At 36.5% G+C, this 15,599-nt stretch overlaps 1 protein-coding gene across 1 annotated transcript in view; it reads right to left on the reverse strand.

Moving 5' to 3' along the window:
• Window positions 1–15,599, reverse strand: part of Syncrip (synaptotagmin binding cytoplasmic RNA interacting protein) — a 36,394-nt gene that overhangs the window by 14,082 nt on the left and 6,713 nt on the right. Inside the window, exons 5-8 of the mRNA XM_029543588.1 lie at window positions 15,248–15,361; window positions 14,967–15,143; window positions 1,065–1,200; window positions 365–375 (exon numbers count right to left, since the gene is read on the reverse strand). Coding sequence (XP_029399448.1) covers window positions 365–375; window positions 1,065–1,200; window positions 14,967–15,143; window positions 15,248–15,361 — 438 coding nt within the window. The remainder of the gene's footprint in view (window positions 1–364; window positions 376–1,064; window positions 1,201–14,966; window positions 15,144–15,247; window positions 15,362–15,599) is intronic.

The raw sequence follows: 15,599 nt of genomic DNA on the forward strand, positions 1-15,599 counted from the left end.
AGTTGTCAAACATAGTTAAACTAATTCATTACACTAAAATTCTATTTGAGAAGGCTTAGTGACATTTACAAGAACCCAGGTCTTCAACATAAGCAAAAACATTACCAATGAAATATATCCACAGTGCTTGGGTTTTTATATGTTTCTGAATAAAGGTCCCACTATTTTACCAGGTCTAAAAATTTATTTAAATGACTTCTGCTATCAACTATCAATTGCATTACTTCAAAGAAAAACAGTAAGATACACTGCTACTACCACTTTTCTGTTTCTAGGGACTTAGCAGACTAACTTTCTAAACACTGTACAGAGTACAATTCAAAAAATTACACAATATTAGCATCTCTGCTTAAAGCACTCATACCTCCTTAATATCTAACAATTAACAACATCTAAAAAACAGAAATACAAAAGACATCCAACAATTTTGCAGATTATATTCAAATTCCAGCTAAATTCCTAAATCGGAATTTGTCTTCTAAAATTTTAGAGAGGGTCTCATGCAGAACAATCTGGCCTCAATTCACTATGCAGCAGACTATAACCCTGAACTTGCAACTACCTTGCCTCCTCTTCACATTAACTTGAATGACAGGTGTGCCTGGAATATCATATCTGGCTTTTATGCAGTGATAGGAAACAAACTCAAGGCTTTGTCAATCCTAGATGAACACCCTGTAGTCCTAAATTAGCTTAAATGCCATGAAATTATTCCCCTAATTCTCTACCTGCACTTGCTTTATCTTTTCTTCTTTAAATTTGTGTATATAGATGTTCTACTATGTCTGTGCCTGATGCCTGCAAAGGCCAGAAGACAGGCAGGGTTAAAAGCCATCAAGTAGGTCCTAGAAATCCAACTCTGGTCCTCTGAAAGAGTAACCACTGTCAAGCCATCTCTCCAACCCAGTGTTTGCTTCTCTAAATAACAATGTTACTTAATTCATAAAGCTGAGGTGAAAATTAGGGGTTTTTCCCCCCCTCCAAATGTTTAGAAATATACCTGGCACAATAGTTTTCTTCATTACTAAGAAAATTGTACCTTTTGCTAATTAAATCCAGCTTACCTGTCACTTTGCTAAATTCTTCAAGAATCTGTTCCTTGGTTTTACTCTTAGGAATAGAGCCCACAAAAAGCCTATTGTTGGCAACTGAGATGCAGACACCAATGTGCTTCCCGGAACGAATTTCATGATTATTATACTGAAAGAGAAAAAGTATACCATGTTTAAATTTATCAACTTGATATTAACTGTAAAGATTCTCAATCAATGGCCAAAAAACTTATTTTTCCCCAAGTGAAAAAATATATTTTCTTATTCCCATATCCTCTTATAGTAAGTTACAATAAAGAATACAAAAATAAACAAAAGAACTTAAGCTGAAAGATGAGCTTTCTTTTTATTCTAAATTAACCTTATCTCTCCATTTCATTTTTACTAAATATACAATAAAATCAAAGGAAAAAGACTGCTTTTTAAAGAAAAAAAAGAAAAAGCAAGCAAACACAGATCACCCAACTATAAAACTATAATAAAAAGTAAATGTAACATTCAACTAACCACATCCTATTGAATGATGAGATATGAAAAAGTAGGACAAAATACACTTTGTATCGTGTATTTTCAGTTTTTAAAAAGTCTATCTTTTCCTTATAGGAGAAGCATATATAAAAGGTGAACTATTGGAATGCAGAAGGGAAAAAAAAAATTCAAGGTGTGGTAAAAAGAAACAGGTTTGGACATGATCAAATTACATTCTAGAAATGTATAGAGATGCCACAATGAATTTTTTTTGTAGTATATCCAATAATAAACATTTTACTGTAATTCCAATTTTAGAAAGTATGATAGCCAGGCAGTGGTGGCGCACACCTTTGATCCCAGCACTTGGGAGGCAGAGGCAGGAGGATTTCTGAGTTCCAGGACAGCCTGGTCTTATGGTCTACAGAGTGAGTTCCAGGACACCCAGGGCTACATAGAGAAACCCTGTCTCGAAAAACCAAAAAAAAAAAAAAAAAAAAAAAAAAGATAATCTGAAATCCAAAGATTTCCCTTAAACACCAAACAAAATCATAGTTTTAATACCTGTTTACTTTATTGAATACTGTAATACTGATTCCACAGTATTGTAACCTCTAAAACTCATTCTTCCATTCAGTTGTTCAAGTTCAAGGAAATCTCATTCAAGATGATCAGGTTTCCTCCCTCCAAGGTAAACCATAACATAAATACATTTTCTCATTCCCACATCCTCTTGTAATAAGTTTCAATAAAGAATACAAAAATAAGCCAGGCATGGTGGCACACGCACTCGGGAGGCAGAGGCAGGTGGATTTCTGAGTTCGAGGCCAGCCTGGTCTACAGAGTGAGTTCCAGGACAGCCAGGGCTATACAGATAAATCCTATCTCGAAAAACCAAGAAGAGAAGACAAGACAAGACTTAAGTTGAAAGATGAGCTTTTTTTTAAATTCTAAATTTAACCTTATCTCTCCATTTCATTTTTACTAAATATACAATAAAATCAAAGGAAAGACTGCTTTTTAAAGAGAAAAAAAAAGCAAGCAAGCATACTTTACTATAAAACTATAATAAAAAGTAAATGAAACATTCAACTAACCATATCCTATAGAATGAAATATGAAAAGAGTAGGACAAAATACATTCTATCAAGTAACTATCAATCTTACTATTTACAAACTAACGTCTTGAAAGTTTCCAATTTGTCAAGCTGATTATAGGAACTATATTTAAAATGCCTCAATTCCTATGAAGCAGATGTACAGCTGGTCTTCATGTGGGTCCCAAACAACTGAAGCAGGGGCTATCCCAAAAGTTGTTGCCTATATGTACATGTTCTTCTAGCTGGGCTGCCTTGGCTGGGGGAGGATGTGCCTAGCCTCTCAGAGACTTGACAGTGGGGAGATAGCGGATAGGCCAAAACATTGTGGGAGGGGGTGACTAGGAAGAGGGCAGTGAACGGAATGTAGAGTTGAGCAAGAAAAAATAATAAATACAAAGTAATGAAAAATGAAAAAATAAATTTCCTCAAATGTTTACACTAATAACAGTGAAAATGGTAGAAATGATTACTAATTGACCAATTTCATACACACTTGAGCTCAAGATCTTAGTTCCCAAATGGCTTTACATATAAAAAACCATTTGTAGGCATGGTGTTATACACCTTTGATCCCAGCACCAAGGATGCAGAGGCAGTTGCATCTGAATTCAAAGCCAGCCTGGTTGGTCTACATAAAGAAAGCTTGTCTGGGAGATGGGAGAGGGGAAGGGCCAATATCCATTCTATTATTATTATCTATAAGTATTATCAGGTATTAGAACTCATATGATTCCAAGGTTGACTCCTCCTTATCACCTTGTTCATCGCTAAATAATCAAAATTAAAAGTTCACATATTTTATCTACAGCTCAAAACAGATTCCTACTTTCATGATCAAACTAATTACAGATTCACATCTAATTATCCATATTCATATCAAACACATGACTTTTAAAGTCTCATTTTTTTGCCTACTAAAAAAAAAATTTTGGGCTAGAAAGATGCCTCAGCAGTTAAAAGAACTTGTTATTCCTCCAGGGCTCAGGGTTCCTCCAGCACCCATACAACGACTCCAGTTCCAGGAGCTCCAGTGCCCTCATCTTGGTCTGCAGGTGACAGTTAACATACATGGCAGACACACATGGTTCACATACACAGCAGGCAAAACACCACCCATTCACATAAAAAACTAGTGCTGAAATTCAAGTCTCCGTTTACTATATAAAACTCCAAGCTAGTTTTCATTTCTTTGAATCTTATATACAGAGTTTTTCAGACACATAATTTGAACCTCTCAACCTTAAAAAACAGTCAGGGGTTGTGTTTTCCCTCAAACTCCACTAGCCATGGTCCTCCAATAAACATAGCTCACACACTCTGATCCCCAAGTCCTATGATAGTCAACAAAACCACCCTTCCATGCTGACTCAATCATACTCAACAGAAGTAACTCTGGCCCCCAGGAGACATCTGATGTAATTGTCACCAACTGAAGGGGAAAACAATTAAGAGGCAGGAATATTGTTCCTGGTATATAATGAGTGAAGAATGTCATGGATGCTGGTAAATATCCTACTATTGTAACACAGTACTCCTGAATTTATCAGTTATAGTAAGGCCATACACTTTATTTTCTCATACAGCACTTACATTCTTTGAATCTTCGCCTTTAGACCAAAAAGTTCTTATAGACTAAAATATTGGTTGAATCAAGTACTGCAGAGGATTATAAATTGACTGTCTTATTTTTCAAATAGCTAATATATCCTATATTGTACTTGAGCACGTAGCTCCCTCCCCAATAGACACGTAATATCATAAAATAAACAGCCTTAGTGGTATTAACTGCTTTTAATTTGGTCATCTGGTCTGTAACTAAACAAAACAAAGTTATGTCATGTCTTTATTACTCCCAGTATCCCAGAGGCAAGGCAGGTGAACTCTCAAGTTAAGAGGCCAGCCAGGTCTACATAATGAGCGAGGGATACATAACGAGACCCTGTTATCAAAAGCAAAAGAGAAAAGAAAAAACTAATTTCTTGGTTATACCAACAAATTATTATTGAAAGCAATCAAAATCCTTAGAAGAAATCTAGGAAAGGCAGGACAAAAGTTTCATCAAAGCAATAGCTATTAGAAAATCTAACCCACACCTTTAATTCCAGCACTCCAGAGGCAGAGTAAGTAGACCTCTCTGTTGGAATTGGGAGGACAGCCTGAGCTGGTCTAGAATTAGTTTCAGGATAGCCAAGACTATGTAGAGACCCCATGTCTAAGAGAAACAAAAATAAAACCTTAAGGGAAGCCACCTATCTATAAAGTAGCAAATAATTCCTTCAGCCACCAACATTATAATGCCACTTCTAAGTAATGAATATTTCTATTATCCACAAAAAAAAAAAAAGCCTTTTCTTCTAAACTATCACATCATGCCTGCATCAACACTGGATAAAAATATGATTTTAAGATTGACAAATTTCTGTGAACGATAAGATTTGTTATAATTTATTAAGTAAAACTTACTTTTTCACCCATATTTGACTGAACAAAAAAAGCTGAGGGCAATGATACACACCTGTAATTCTAGCATTTGGAAGGCTGAGGCAGGAGACCAGCATGGGTTTTACAGACAAGACTACAAAGGTCAGAAGAGACAAGGAAAGAGAGCAAAGAGAATACATGCCTCAGTTGCAGCAAGCAACCCTGAGTCAATAGCAAGAGTACAAATAACCTGATTTTATGAGGTCTAAGTTAAAATGACAGGCTCTAACTTGAGACACTGGCACTTTCAGGCTATTACTATCAGTACAGCATGATGTTATGAAGGATGAGCAAAATGTTCATATTTAGCAAAATGGGATCTCAACATAGTTTTAAAAATTCAGCAATTGCTAGTGAGATGGCCAAGAATAAAATTCTGACAATTCATCAATGTGGGGAGATGGCTCAGGAGTGCTTGCCAACCCAACATAGGGCCCAGCATTCCCATACCCAGAATCCATGTAAAGTCATCACAGTAGCACTGTATTAACAGCACATCTACAGAGATAGGAGGCTCAGACAGGACAATCCCTGGAAAATCACTGGCCAGCTAGCCTGGCATACATAACTGCAAACCACATAGATACCCTAATCTCAAATAAGCTTCAAGAAGATTGACCAACACCTAAGATTGTACTTTTACCAACAGCTAGCTCTGTAAGCACAGTGGCACATGAGCAGCTGTGGGCATATGCACGCAGGCACCCACCACACAATATTTCTAAAGAGCACCTGTGCACTCTCTCACACACGTAAGACAAAAACTCTCTCAATGACCACCTGCACATAGTCTCTCACTCACACAGGTAAGATAAAACACACACAAATTTAACAATGTCAGGTTTGAATTGTGATTCAAGTGGTTACTCGGTCTTAAGCTTTTCAGCAAAGTCACCGCATACAAGCCTATTTATTTTAAAACATTAATTAGAAAGTTTTCTCTGTGCTGAGACAAAAACTTAGCTCCTTAAAATTTCTACAGTGAAATGTACTTCCATACTCAAGCAACTCTTCATATGCTTACACGTGATGCTCAGGACTTACGCGGTTCTTTATGTTTGACTAATCATTCTTTCCCAATAATGGCAAGCATAACTACCTACCTCCAAGAAGTCAGCACTCTCAAGTATCACTTCAAAGTGTCATCTACAATATAATATCGGTAAATACAAACTGAGATTGAAGAGACTACTAATTAATCTACCCACAGACATATACATCTTTACTATAGTCTGTTACCTTAGCAGCTAAGTTTAAGGCTTACCTTACTTGACAGCCACAACACTTTACTTACATCACTTATACAAGGATTTATCTATACGTTGTGAACTCTTTCCTAGGCTATCAAAATATTTCAGACTCTTAATTTTCTCATCCAAACTACAATCTTTTTCTTCAAAACCTGTGACCTTTCTATTGTTGTTTTTTCATTCAAATGTTTTCCATTATTTAATCATTCATGTCATGCTACCGACTCCAAGACTCAAAACTTTAATAAGCAAGAGCTTTGAGTTTTTATAAGCAACCACCTTCTGTCACTTGTTACAGCTTTATCTTCTTCTTACTTATTTCCACTGTTGCAACTAGCCATATTTCATTCATTGTGCTACTCATCTTCCAAGCTTCATCTATCAACCCTAACCAAGTGAACTATCCTTTTACCTTTCTCCTTTGTCTTTTGCCCCATTTGCTTGCACTTCAGTTGTAGTTAACCTCTCCTGTCCACATGAACTCTCTAAAGTCAACAATTTGTAATCTGTAGTATGAATTGTCATACTGATATTTGCTCTCATATAATGACCATATGACTTATAAACACATGTGACATGAAGGCAGAAAGGGAAAGTAGTAATGAAAACTGTATACAATTTAGTAATTCCTCAACTATTTTCTAAATTCCTGGTAAAATATTTCATGGATCTATTTTATCAGCTGCCATTTATGGTTATACACACATGATGGCAGTATATACACAAATCCATGTATTATATGTATTCATGTTTATGTTTGCAGGATCCTGCAACAACACAAATTAGCCTCAAAAACTCACATCAAGATCCTTGGCCTCCTGCATGCTTTAATTACAAACCACCAGAGACAACACAAAGGTATGTGGTTTGAGTGTCTAAAAGGAGGCTGGAGGTAAAACTCTCTCCCAAAAACTCAATACTAATAAAATTCATTGTCAATATGCAAGCCGACATCTCATCTATCAGTGTTAACCCAGATATTAGCCAGAGTATTTTCACCAGGTTATTTTCTCTGGAGTACTGACAGACCCTGCAGCCACCATCCACTGGCTCCACTTCACCAGCATAATACATAATATACACACCTTTCCGTCCACTTTCCTAGTTTTGGTTTCTTAAGTTTTGCTTCTTTTGTTGTTACTGGGATAAGGCTGTATTTATTTTTACATGTACAAGTGTTTTGGCTTTGTTTATGTGCCTGGTAACACCAGAAGTCAGAAGAGAGTCTTGGATTTCCTTGAACTGGAGTTACAAATGGTGGTGAGCCACTAAATGGATACTACAAGCAAAATCTGGGTCCTCTGTGAGCACAGTATGTGTTCATAATAGCTAAACAATATCTCCAATCCCGAGGTTTTGGTTCTACATTGTTTTTTGTCTCACATATCCAAAGCTGCTAGATAGACAAAGATAACTTCTAATTCCTGCTCCTCCTGCCCTCTTCCTTCCTGGTGGTAAGATTATAGGTATGCATCACACACTTGATTTATGTTTTAGCAAAAGAAAGCCTTTATTAATTCTTTATGATATCTGAGTTACATCCCCAACCCAATTTCCTGGTTTTTTTACAACCCAAAATATTATACTCCTATCTCATAGAGATATAAGCATGAAAATATCATCACTCATTAATCTACTTCTAAGCCCTACAACTGAATATTGTACCACGTTTAAAATTATTCCATGTGGATACTAGAAAATCATTCCAAGCTACTCACATGTCAAAATTCTGGTATTAAAAAAAATAACAAGACTAGTTAGTTTATTCACCAAGAAACTACACAGTGGCACTGTTTTAACTGAAATAATTCACAAAGTGGGGACAGAGGCTGGCAGTTCCAAGCTAGATTGTGGGTCACTGTCTCAAAAAAAAAATATTCTATGGACACGTGTCTTGCAATGTGCTACATATATACCCACCCATCCATTTTAAAAAAATGTTGTTTGAGTCTAAAAATCATAATTCAGACAACTAGGCTACCTATCCAAAGCTGTTAGACAAAGATATCCTCTTAACTTCTGTTCCTCCTGCCTTTATGTACTATCTGCTTAAATCGTTGTGCCTGGCTTATGGTAGGAAGCCAGATTAAGAAACCTAGTACTACACTAAAGCTATGCTAGTAAGCTTTAAGGTCTCACAGACTACTCATTACTCATTCAAGTTTTTTACACATTCAGATAAACTGCACCCTAAATACATTTCTCTACACTCAAGCATTAGTGCAGCTCTCAGAACTCAAAAAAAAAAACTTTCTTTGTGCAAAGGATGGTGGTTAAAACACAAACTCAACTCCATAAAGATTAAGAATCACCTGAGATCTCAGTCACAACTGGGACCTCTATCAACAAAAGGCAGAAAGTCAAAAATGACTAAAGCATATACAAGATCAAGATAGCATGGAGAAGCAAAAGGCTCACTATCCCACATTCCTAATGAGCATATATGGGTAATTAGTGGCTTCTGGGGTAAAAGGACTCAAGCTTCCTTTAAGGGTATATAACCCTTGGTAGGTTTGGTAGGTTGACCATGCTCCAGTAGATGACCATCACACCCAGAAGTATATGGAGAGCACAAACTGCAATGTATATTTTTTAAATGAAAAATAAAAATTTTGCCAGGCAGTGGTGGCACATGCTTTTAATCCCAGCACTTGGGAGGCAGAGGCAGGCGGAATTCTGAGTTCGAGGCCAGCCTGGTCTAGAGTTCCATGACAGCAAAAAAAAAAAAAAAAAAAAAAGAACAGGGCTGGAGTGATGGCTCAGTGTTTAAGAGCACCGACTGCTCTTCCGAAGGTCCTGAGTTCAAATCCCAGCAACCACATGGTGGTTCACAACCATCCATAATGAGATCTGATACTCTCTTCTGGTGCATCTGAAGACAGCTACAACGTACTTAGATGTAATAATAAATAAATCTTTAAAAAAAAAAAAAAAAAAAAAAGAACAGAACAGAAATTTGGGGAAAGAAATATAGAGGTAGGAATGGATCTGAGTTAGGGAGAATAATGTGAATATAATCAAAATATATTATATGACTTTTTCAAACACACACAAGTATACATGTATATACACAAACTCTCCGTGTGTCTGTCTGTCTGTCTCTCTCTCTCTCTCTCTCTCTCTCTGACACACACACACACACACACACACAATCTAAAATACATGTAGGCTTTCAAGATAGGGATTCTCTAAACTCAAGAGATCCACCTGTTTCTTCATACCAAGTACTGGATTAAAGGTATATACCACCATGCCCAACTGAAACAAGTATTTTCAAAAGAAACCTCATGACTTTTCTTTAGCTAATAAATATTAGCTCAGTTTTATAGATAAGCCACAAAGAATGCAAAATTATAATCTGTAGTAATTTGGATTTTCTCTTGTTGAGACAGGACCTTACTATTGAGACTATATGCCTCTCCTCAAAATCAATAAAGGCCACAACACATAGCATCCCCACCATGCCTAGATTAAAATTTTTATCCTAGGAAAACGAACCACTACAAATTTGTTTAATATCCAAATACATTTAACATGTTTCTCAAGACAAAATATAGAAGAAAAAAGTCCCAATTTTATCTATAACACAAGAGACATTTTCTCTATGCTTGTGTATAACTAGACTTACATTTCAATTACATAAACATTCATCTTGATCAGATTTGTAACTCAAACTGAACCTCAAGATGTGACCCCAAACAGGACAATTTCTAGAGTATGTTCTATTGTATGCTTCTAAAGTATGTTCTATTGAGAAATTTAGGAAGAGCATGCTCATTTCCACTAAGTAGAAAAATATTAATTCAATTTGAATTTTTATTCGTGTTCCAACCATTTCATTCCCTCTAAAATCTAATTTTCATCTTAAAGTAGACCTCCTAAATCCTCTGCACAATAATGATTCCCTATTTGAGGTACTGGGGATAAGGCTCATCAGAGCATCAGCTGCTCTCTAGAGGACCAGGGTTCAATTCCCAGCACCCAAATGACAGCTACACATAAATTTATACATGCCGGGGGCTGGTGAGATGGCTCAGTGGGTAAGAGCACCCGACTGCTCTTCCGAAGGTCCTGAGTTCAAGTCCCAGAAACCACATGGTGGCTCACAACCATCCCTAATGAGACCTGACTCCCTCTTCTGGAGTGTCTGAAGACAGCTACAGTGTACTTACATATAAATAAATAAATAAATAAATAAATAAATAAATAAATAAATAAATAAATAAAGTTTATGCATGTATATTTATGCATGTATATATGTATATATATACATAATACATATAAACATAGATTACATGTACTTTTTATATATGTATAAACTATATATATATACATATGTATATGTATATGTATCATTTTAAAAAGAATTAAATTGCAATGTCTATTTATCCAGAAGTAAAGCATTATGCCCCATTTAAAAACCTAGAAACGTGGAAAGGTTAACAATGAGAGTTCGTAGACAAATCAAAAAGGCTATGTGGTCATCTATGTTAAATCTCTACATTAGACTTAAAATACATACTGTGTATTAATGCATGATGCATGTTAAGACTATATACATAAGCAAACTATAATAATACAATCTTGGATTGGAGTTTTCTAAACTAAAACATCTCAGTCTATTCACTGGTACTCAAAAACATGTTAATAGGTTACATACTGTCACTATTTACCCTTTCTCTGTGGCTTCTTGAATTCATCTACAAGTGAAGAGTATGAGCAAAAAGGTAGTCTACAGGAATGGAAAGTTGGCCTGTTATTTAAGAGAACTGCAACTTTTTGCAGATGAACCAGGTTAAGTCCCTACATGGGTGGTTCACAGCTAACCATAACTCAGTTTCACAGGATCAGACACCCTCGTGTGACTTCTGGTCACTAAAATTCTCTATTAGCTTTTCTTCAGTAAGTTGGCTCTTTAGTCTTCATTTGTGTTACTACTTCAACCTTTAAAGGTTTGGAGTTTTTTGTTCTTATTGTTGATGTTACTGTTTGTTTAGGGGCTAGAGAAATGGCTCAGTGGTTAAGAGCATCAACTTCTCTTCTAGATGACCCAAAGTTTAACTCCCAGCACCCACCTGGCAGCTCTCAATCCTCTGTTAACTCCAGTTCCAGGGGATCCGACACCCTCTTCTGGCCTCCACTGGCACCAGGCACACAAGTGGTACAGATTTACATGCAGGAAAAACACCCATACATGTAAAAAAAAAACTTTTTAAGCTACTTTATTGCCACCTAGCAAAAGTGGTGTTATTTTTATACCCCAAGCAAATGACGTTTTAATGTGTTGTGTATACATAAATAGAGTGTACATGCAGTCTAGTTGATACTGGGTATCTTCCTTTATCAATTCTCATCTTTTGAGACTAGATTTCTCAGTTAATCTATATGGAGCTCACAGACTAGAAATAGCTGGTAAGCCGGGCAGTGGTGGTGGATGCCTTTAATCCCAGCACTTGGGAGGCAGAGGCAGGCAGATTTCTTGAGTTCCAGGTACAAAGTGAGTTCCAGGACAGCCAGGGCTATACAGAGAAACCCTGTCTCAATAAATAAATGAATGAATGAATGAATGAATGAATGAATGAATGAATGAACGATCGAACAGCTGGCAAATGAGCAGGAGATTCTCTGTTCCCATCCCCAAGGGCTTGTTTTTGATCACCAAGCCTGCAGTTTACATGGGTGCTGGTATACCAACACTGGGTCACTAAGTCCTCATCCTAGAACTAGGAAGATAAAGTATTTCTTTCTACAGTCCTTCATTTCACCTCAACTGACAAAAGTAAACTTTTGGCAGCTCAAAAGGTTTGCCAGGCTACCAATGAATAGCTCCCTGCAGAGTTATATCGTTCCCTCTGAATGAGAAGCAGTCTTTTAAAAAGGAAAGCTATGATATTAAAAAAATAAAAATAAAAAATTTCCTGAATTCTCTTTAAAGAGATCTATTTTGTTTCAAAAAAATATACTTTAATGGTAAACCTACACATTCAATTTTACTAATTAGGACAGGAAAGATTCAAGCAATGTAGAACTCCAAAATATACTTGTTTTTCTCCTTGAGGTCTGTTTAAAAATGGTGGTGAGCATACCAAATCTGAAAATCAGAAAGACAAGATGTACAAGTTTTTGATTTTGAACCAGTCATGGTGCTCGAGAGGTGGAGTCAGAAGGATCAGGAATACATAGCAAGTTCAAAGTTATCTATCTTTGGGCTACAAAAGATCCTTTTAGTAAATTCTCAACTTTACAGTATTTCAGAAGTATTAGTTTAGGTATGCTATGCCATTAGGCCATGAAACTAAAGACTGCAATAAAGTAGTCTACCAACCACTTACTTTTTTTTTTTTTTTTTTTTTTTTTTTTTTTGGTTTTTCGAGACAGGGTTTCTCTGTGTAGCCCCTGCTGTCCTGGCTGTCCTCCAACTCAGAAATCTGCCTGCTTCTGCCTCCCAAGTGCTGGGATTAAAGGTATGTGCCACCACTGCCCGGCTACAAACAGTTCAAAAACTTCTTAGAGCAAGATGCTTAATGCAGAATTCCTAACTGGTCAAGCTGCTGAGAATAAGTGACTGTTGACTGCTTGGTTCTAAATGGTACATAGTATTATCCCCTCTCCAAGGCTATTGAGGAAGCAGTACAGAATTGGGAGAAGACCGGCAAGAGCTGGAAATTGGGAGGAGTGTTATGAAGCATGGACTTCTGGAAATGGTATATCCTTTGCAATCAGATATGTAAGAGCTGAGGTCTCTTGTACAAGACTGTACCATCAAGGGTGAGGACTCAGGAGGTTCCAACTCTTCCCTAAAGTACATTTGAAAGTTAATAGCTACAGGGAAGAAGGATGTCATTTTCTTCAGTGGTATGAACATTTGTCCAAAAAACAGCCTCTTGCTCATGCTTAAACTAGGTGGGAAGAGGGGAGTCAGTGAGAAAGAAGGGTATGAAGCAGGGAAGGAAAGGGGGTGAGGGTTAAATATGATTGTATTTTGTATATAGGTATTGTCAAATCTAAAAAAAAAAAGACTGTAAAAATTCCAAATTTCAAAAAATGAGATTAAAAATAAGGATAGTGGTGTCTACCTTTAGTCATAGCTACAGAGGCAGAGACAGGTGGATCTCTTGAGTTCCAGGGCAGTCAGAGCTATATAGTATGACCCAGTATCCAAAACAAAATCAAAAACCTCAGAAAACTAAAGGACTTCTAATTCAAATATCCTGTTTTATCCCCTTTAAAATTTTACAGAAGAGCCGGGCGTGGTGGCGCACGCCTTTAATCCCAGCACTCGGGAGGCAGAGGCAGGCGGATTTCTGAGTTCGAGGCCAGCCTGGTCTACAAAGTGAGTTCCAGGACAGCCAGAGCTATATAGAAAAACCCTGTCTCCAAAAAAAAAAAAAAAAAAAAATTTATAGAAGAAATCAACTTAAATATTTTAAATGTTTAGATTCCACAAAACAGATTAGCCAAATTTAACAAATATGATAGTGAGTTGTCTACAGAAATGATACAACCAGGTCTGTGGAGGAAGAGACAGAAAGATCTCTGCGAGTTTGCGGCTACCTGGCCTAAAACAAGGGCAAGTATAGGCCAGAGCAACATAGCAAAAAAGTAATACATTCCTTAAGTTTTAATTAACTCCGAAACTTAAACTTTCTTGTAATTCTTAATTACATCATTCTCCCTTCCCTTTCCTTCCTGCAATTCCTCCAATGTACATGCTCCTTTGCTTGCTCTCAAGTTAATAGCTTTTCTTTAATTACTGTTGTTGCTGTTGGGGTGTGTTGTTTGCTTGTGTGTATTCCTATTGGGTTTCTCACCACACCAGGCTGGCCTCAATCATGGCAATCCTGTCTCAGTACAGAAATTCAGTTATCTTGCTCAATCTTTTTGATTCACAGAATTAAAAGAAAGTTAATCTTGTTATATAAACCTAAATTTTGAACATGTTTAAACGTTAAGAAATAAAAATTAGGTTCTCAAACATCTGGTTGTTTCTAAAACATTCCCACTCACAAAAAAAAAAAAAAAAAAACAAAAAAAAAACCTTTCATGTTCCTACCTACCTGGTGTCTTCTGTGATTTTCTTTTTTTTTTAATTGCACTATTTTTTTATTTTACGTATGTGAGTGTTTAGCCCACATATTTATACACCAAATACACACCTGGTACCTCCAGAATTGGGCATCAAATTCCCAAAACTGAGTTACAGATGGTTTTCAATTGCCCTGTGGGTACTCAGAGTTGAACCTGGGGCCTTGAGAAGAGCAGCCAATGTTTCTAATAGCTGTCCTATTTGTTTATTTACTTATTTATTCAAAGTATAAGGGTGTTTTTGTTAATTTCTGATGAAAAATGTTGTCCAAGTGGGGGGGGGGGGAATCTCTGGAAGCCACATTGATTTTTAATTCCTTTAAATTTACACAGAACTTTCCCAAAGCCAGATGCATTAACTGGAAATTTTGTACGACCATCTTATAGATTTTAAATATTATCAAATATTTCTATGATATATACATAGGAAAATAAAGGTACCGCACCTCAAAAGCCGCCACATAAGACACATAATAAAACCTGACATTGAGCATAGAAAGAAAAAAAGGGAAAAAAAAAAAAAAACTTACCAGTTTAACAGCCTCTTGTGCTGCTTCTTTTGTACAAAAAGTGACAAACGCATAACCTCTGTTGAGACCAGTAAGCGGATCCATCATTAAGCGAAGATCCCATATAGGTCCAGCTTTCTCAAATAATGGAACAAGCTCATCCTCAAACAGATCTCTGGGGATCTTCCCCACAAATATCTGGAAAATAAATATGAATTCACAATCATGGAGAATTCTTTAGGAAAATAGATAGCTGTGGGGTTTTTTTTAACTACAAATGGTACAAGTTTAAGTTTCTTTACCTCAGTGCCAACAGAAGGCTGCTGACCTGAATAAACGGAATCTGGAGGTGGTCCTCCATACTTCCTCTGACCTGTAGTCACATCAAGTGTGTAGCCTGTTCTTTCCAAAAGTGCCTTGAAAAGTTCAAAATGTTATTAATGCTTCATTCACAAAATACAATTAAGTCAATCCCGTTCAAATATTTCTCATCTTAGCAACATTCCTCCATACAAATGTATAGGATCTGTTTTATAATTTTCCCTTTTATGTATACCTATCATCAACATTTCAGATTCCTGTGAATATCAGTTTTTATTGGCCAATTAATTACTGAGCAATAAAAATTAAAACCAAGCCAGGCGTGGTGGCGCA

This window comes from Mus pahari, chromosome 10 (assembly GCF_900095145.1).
Source record: "Mus pahari chromosome 10, PAHARI_EIJ_v1.1, whole genome shotgun sequence".
NCBI lineage: Eukaryota > Metazoa > Chordata > Mammalia > Rodentia > Muridae > Mus > Mus pahari.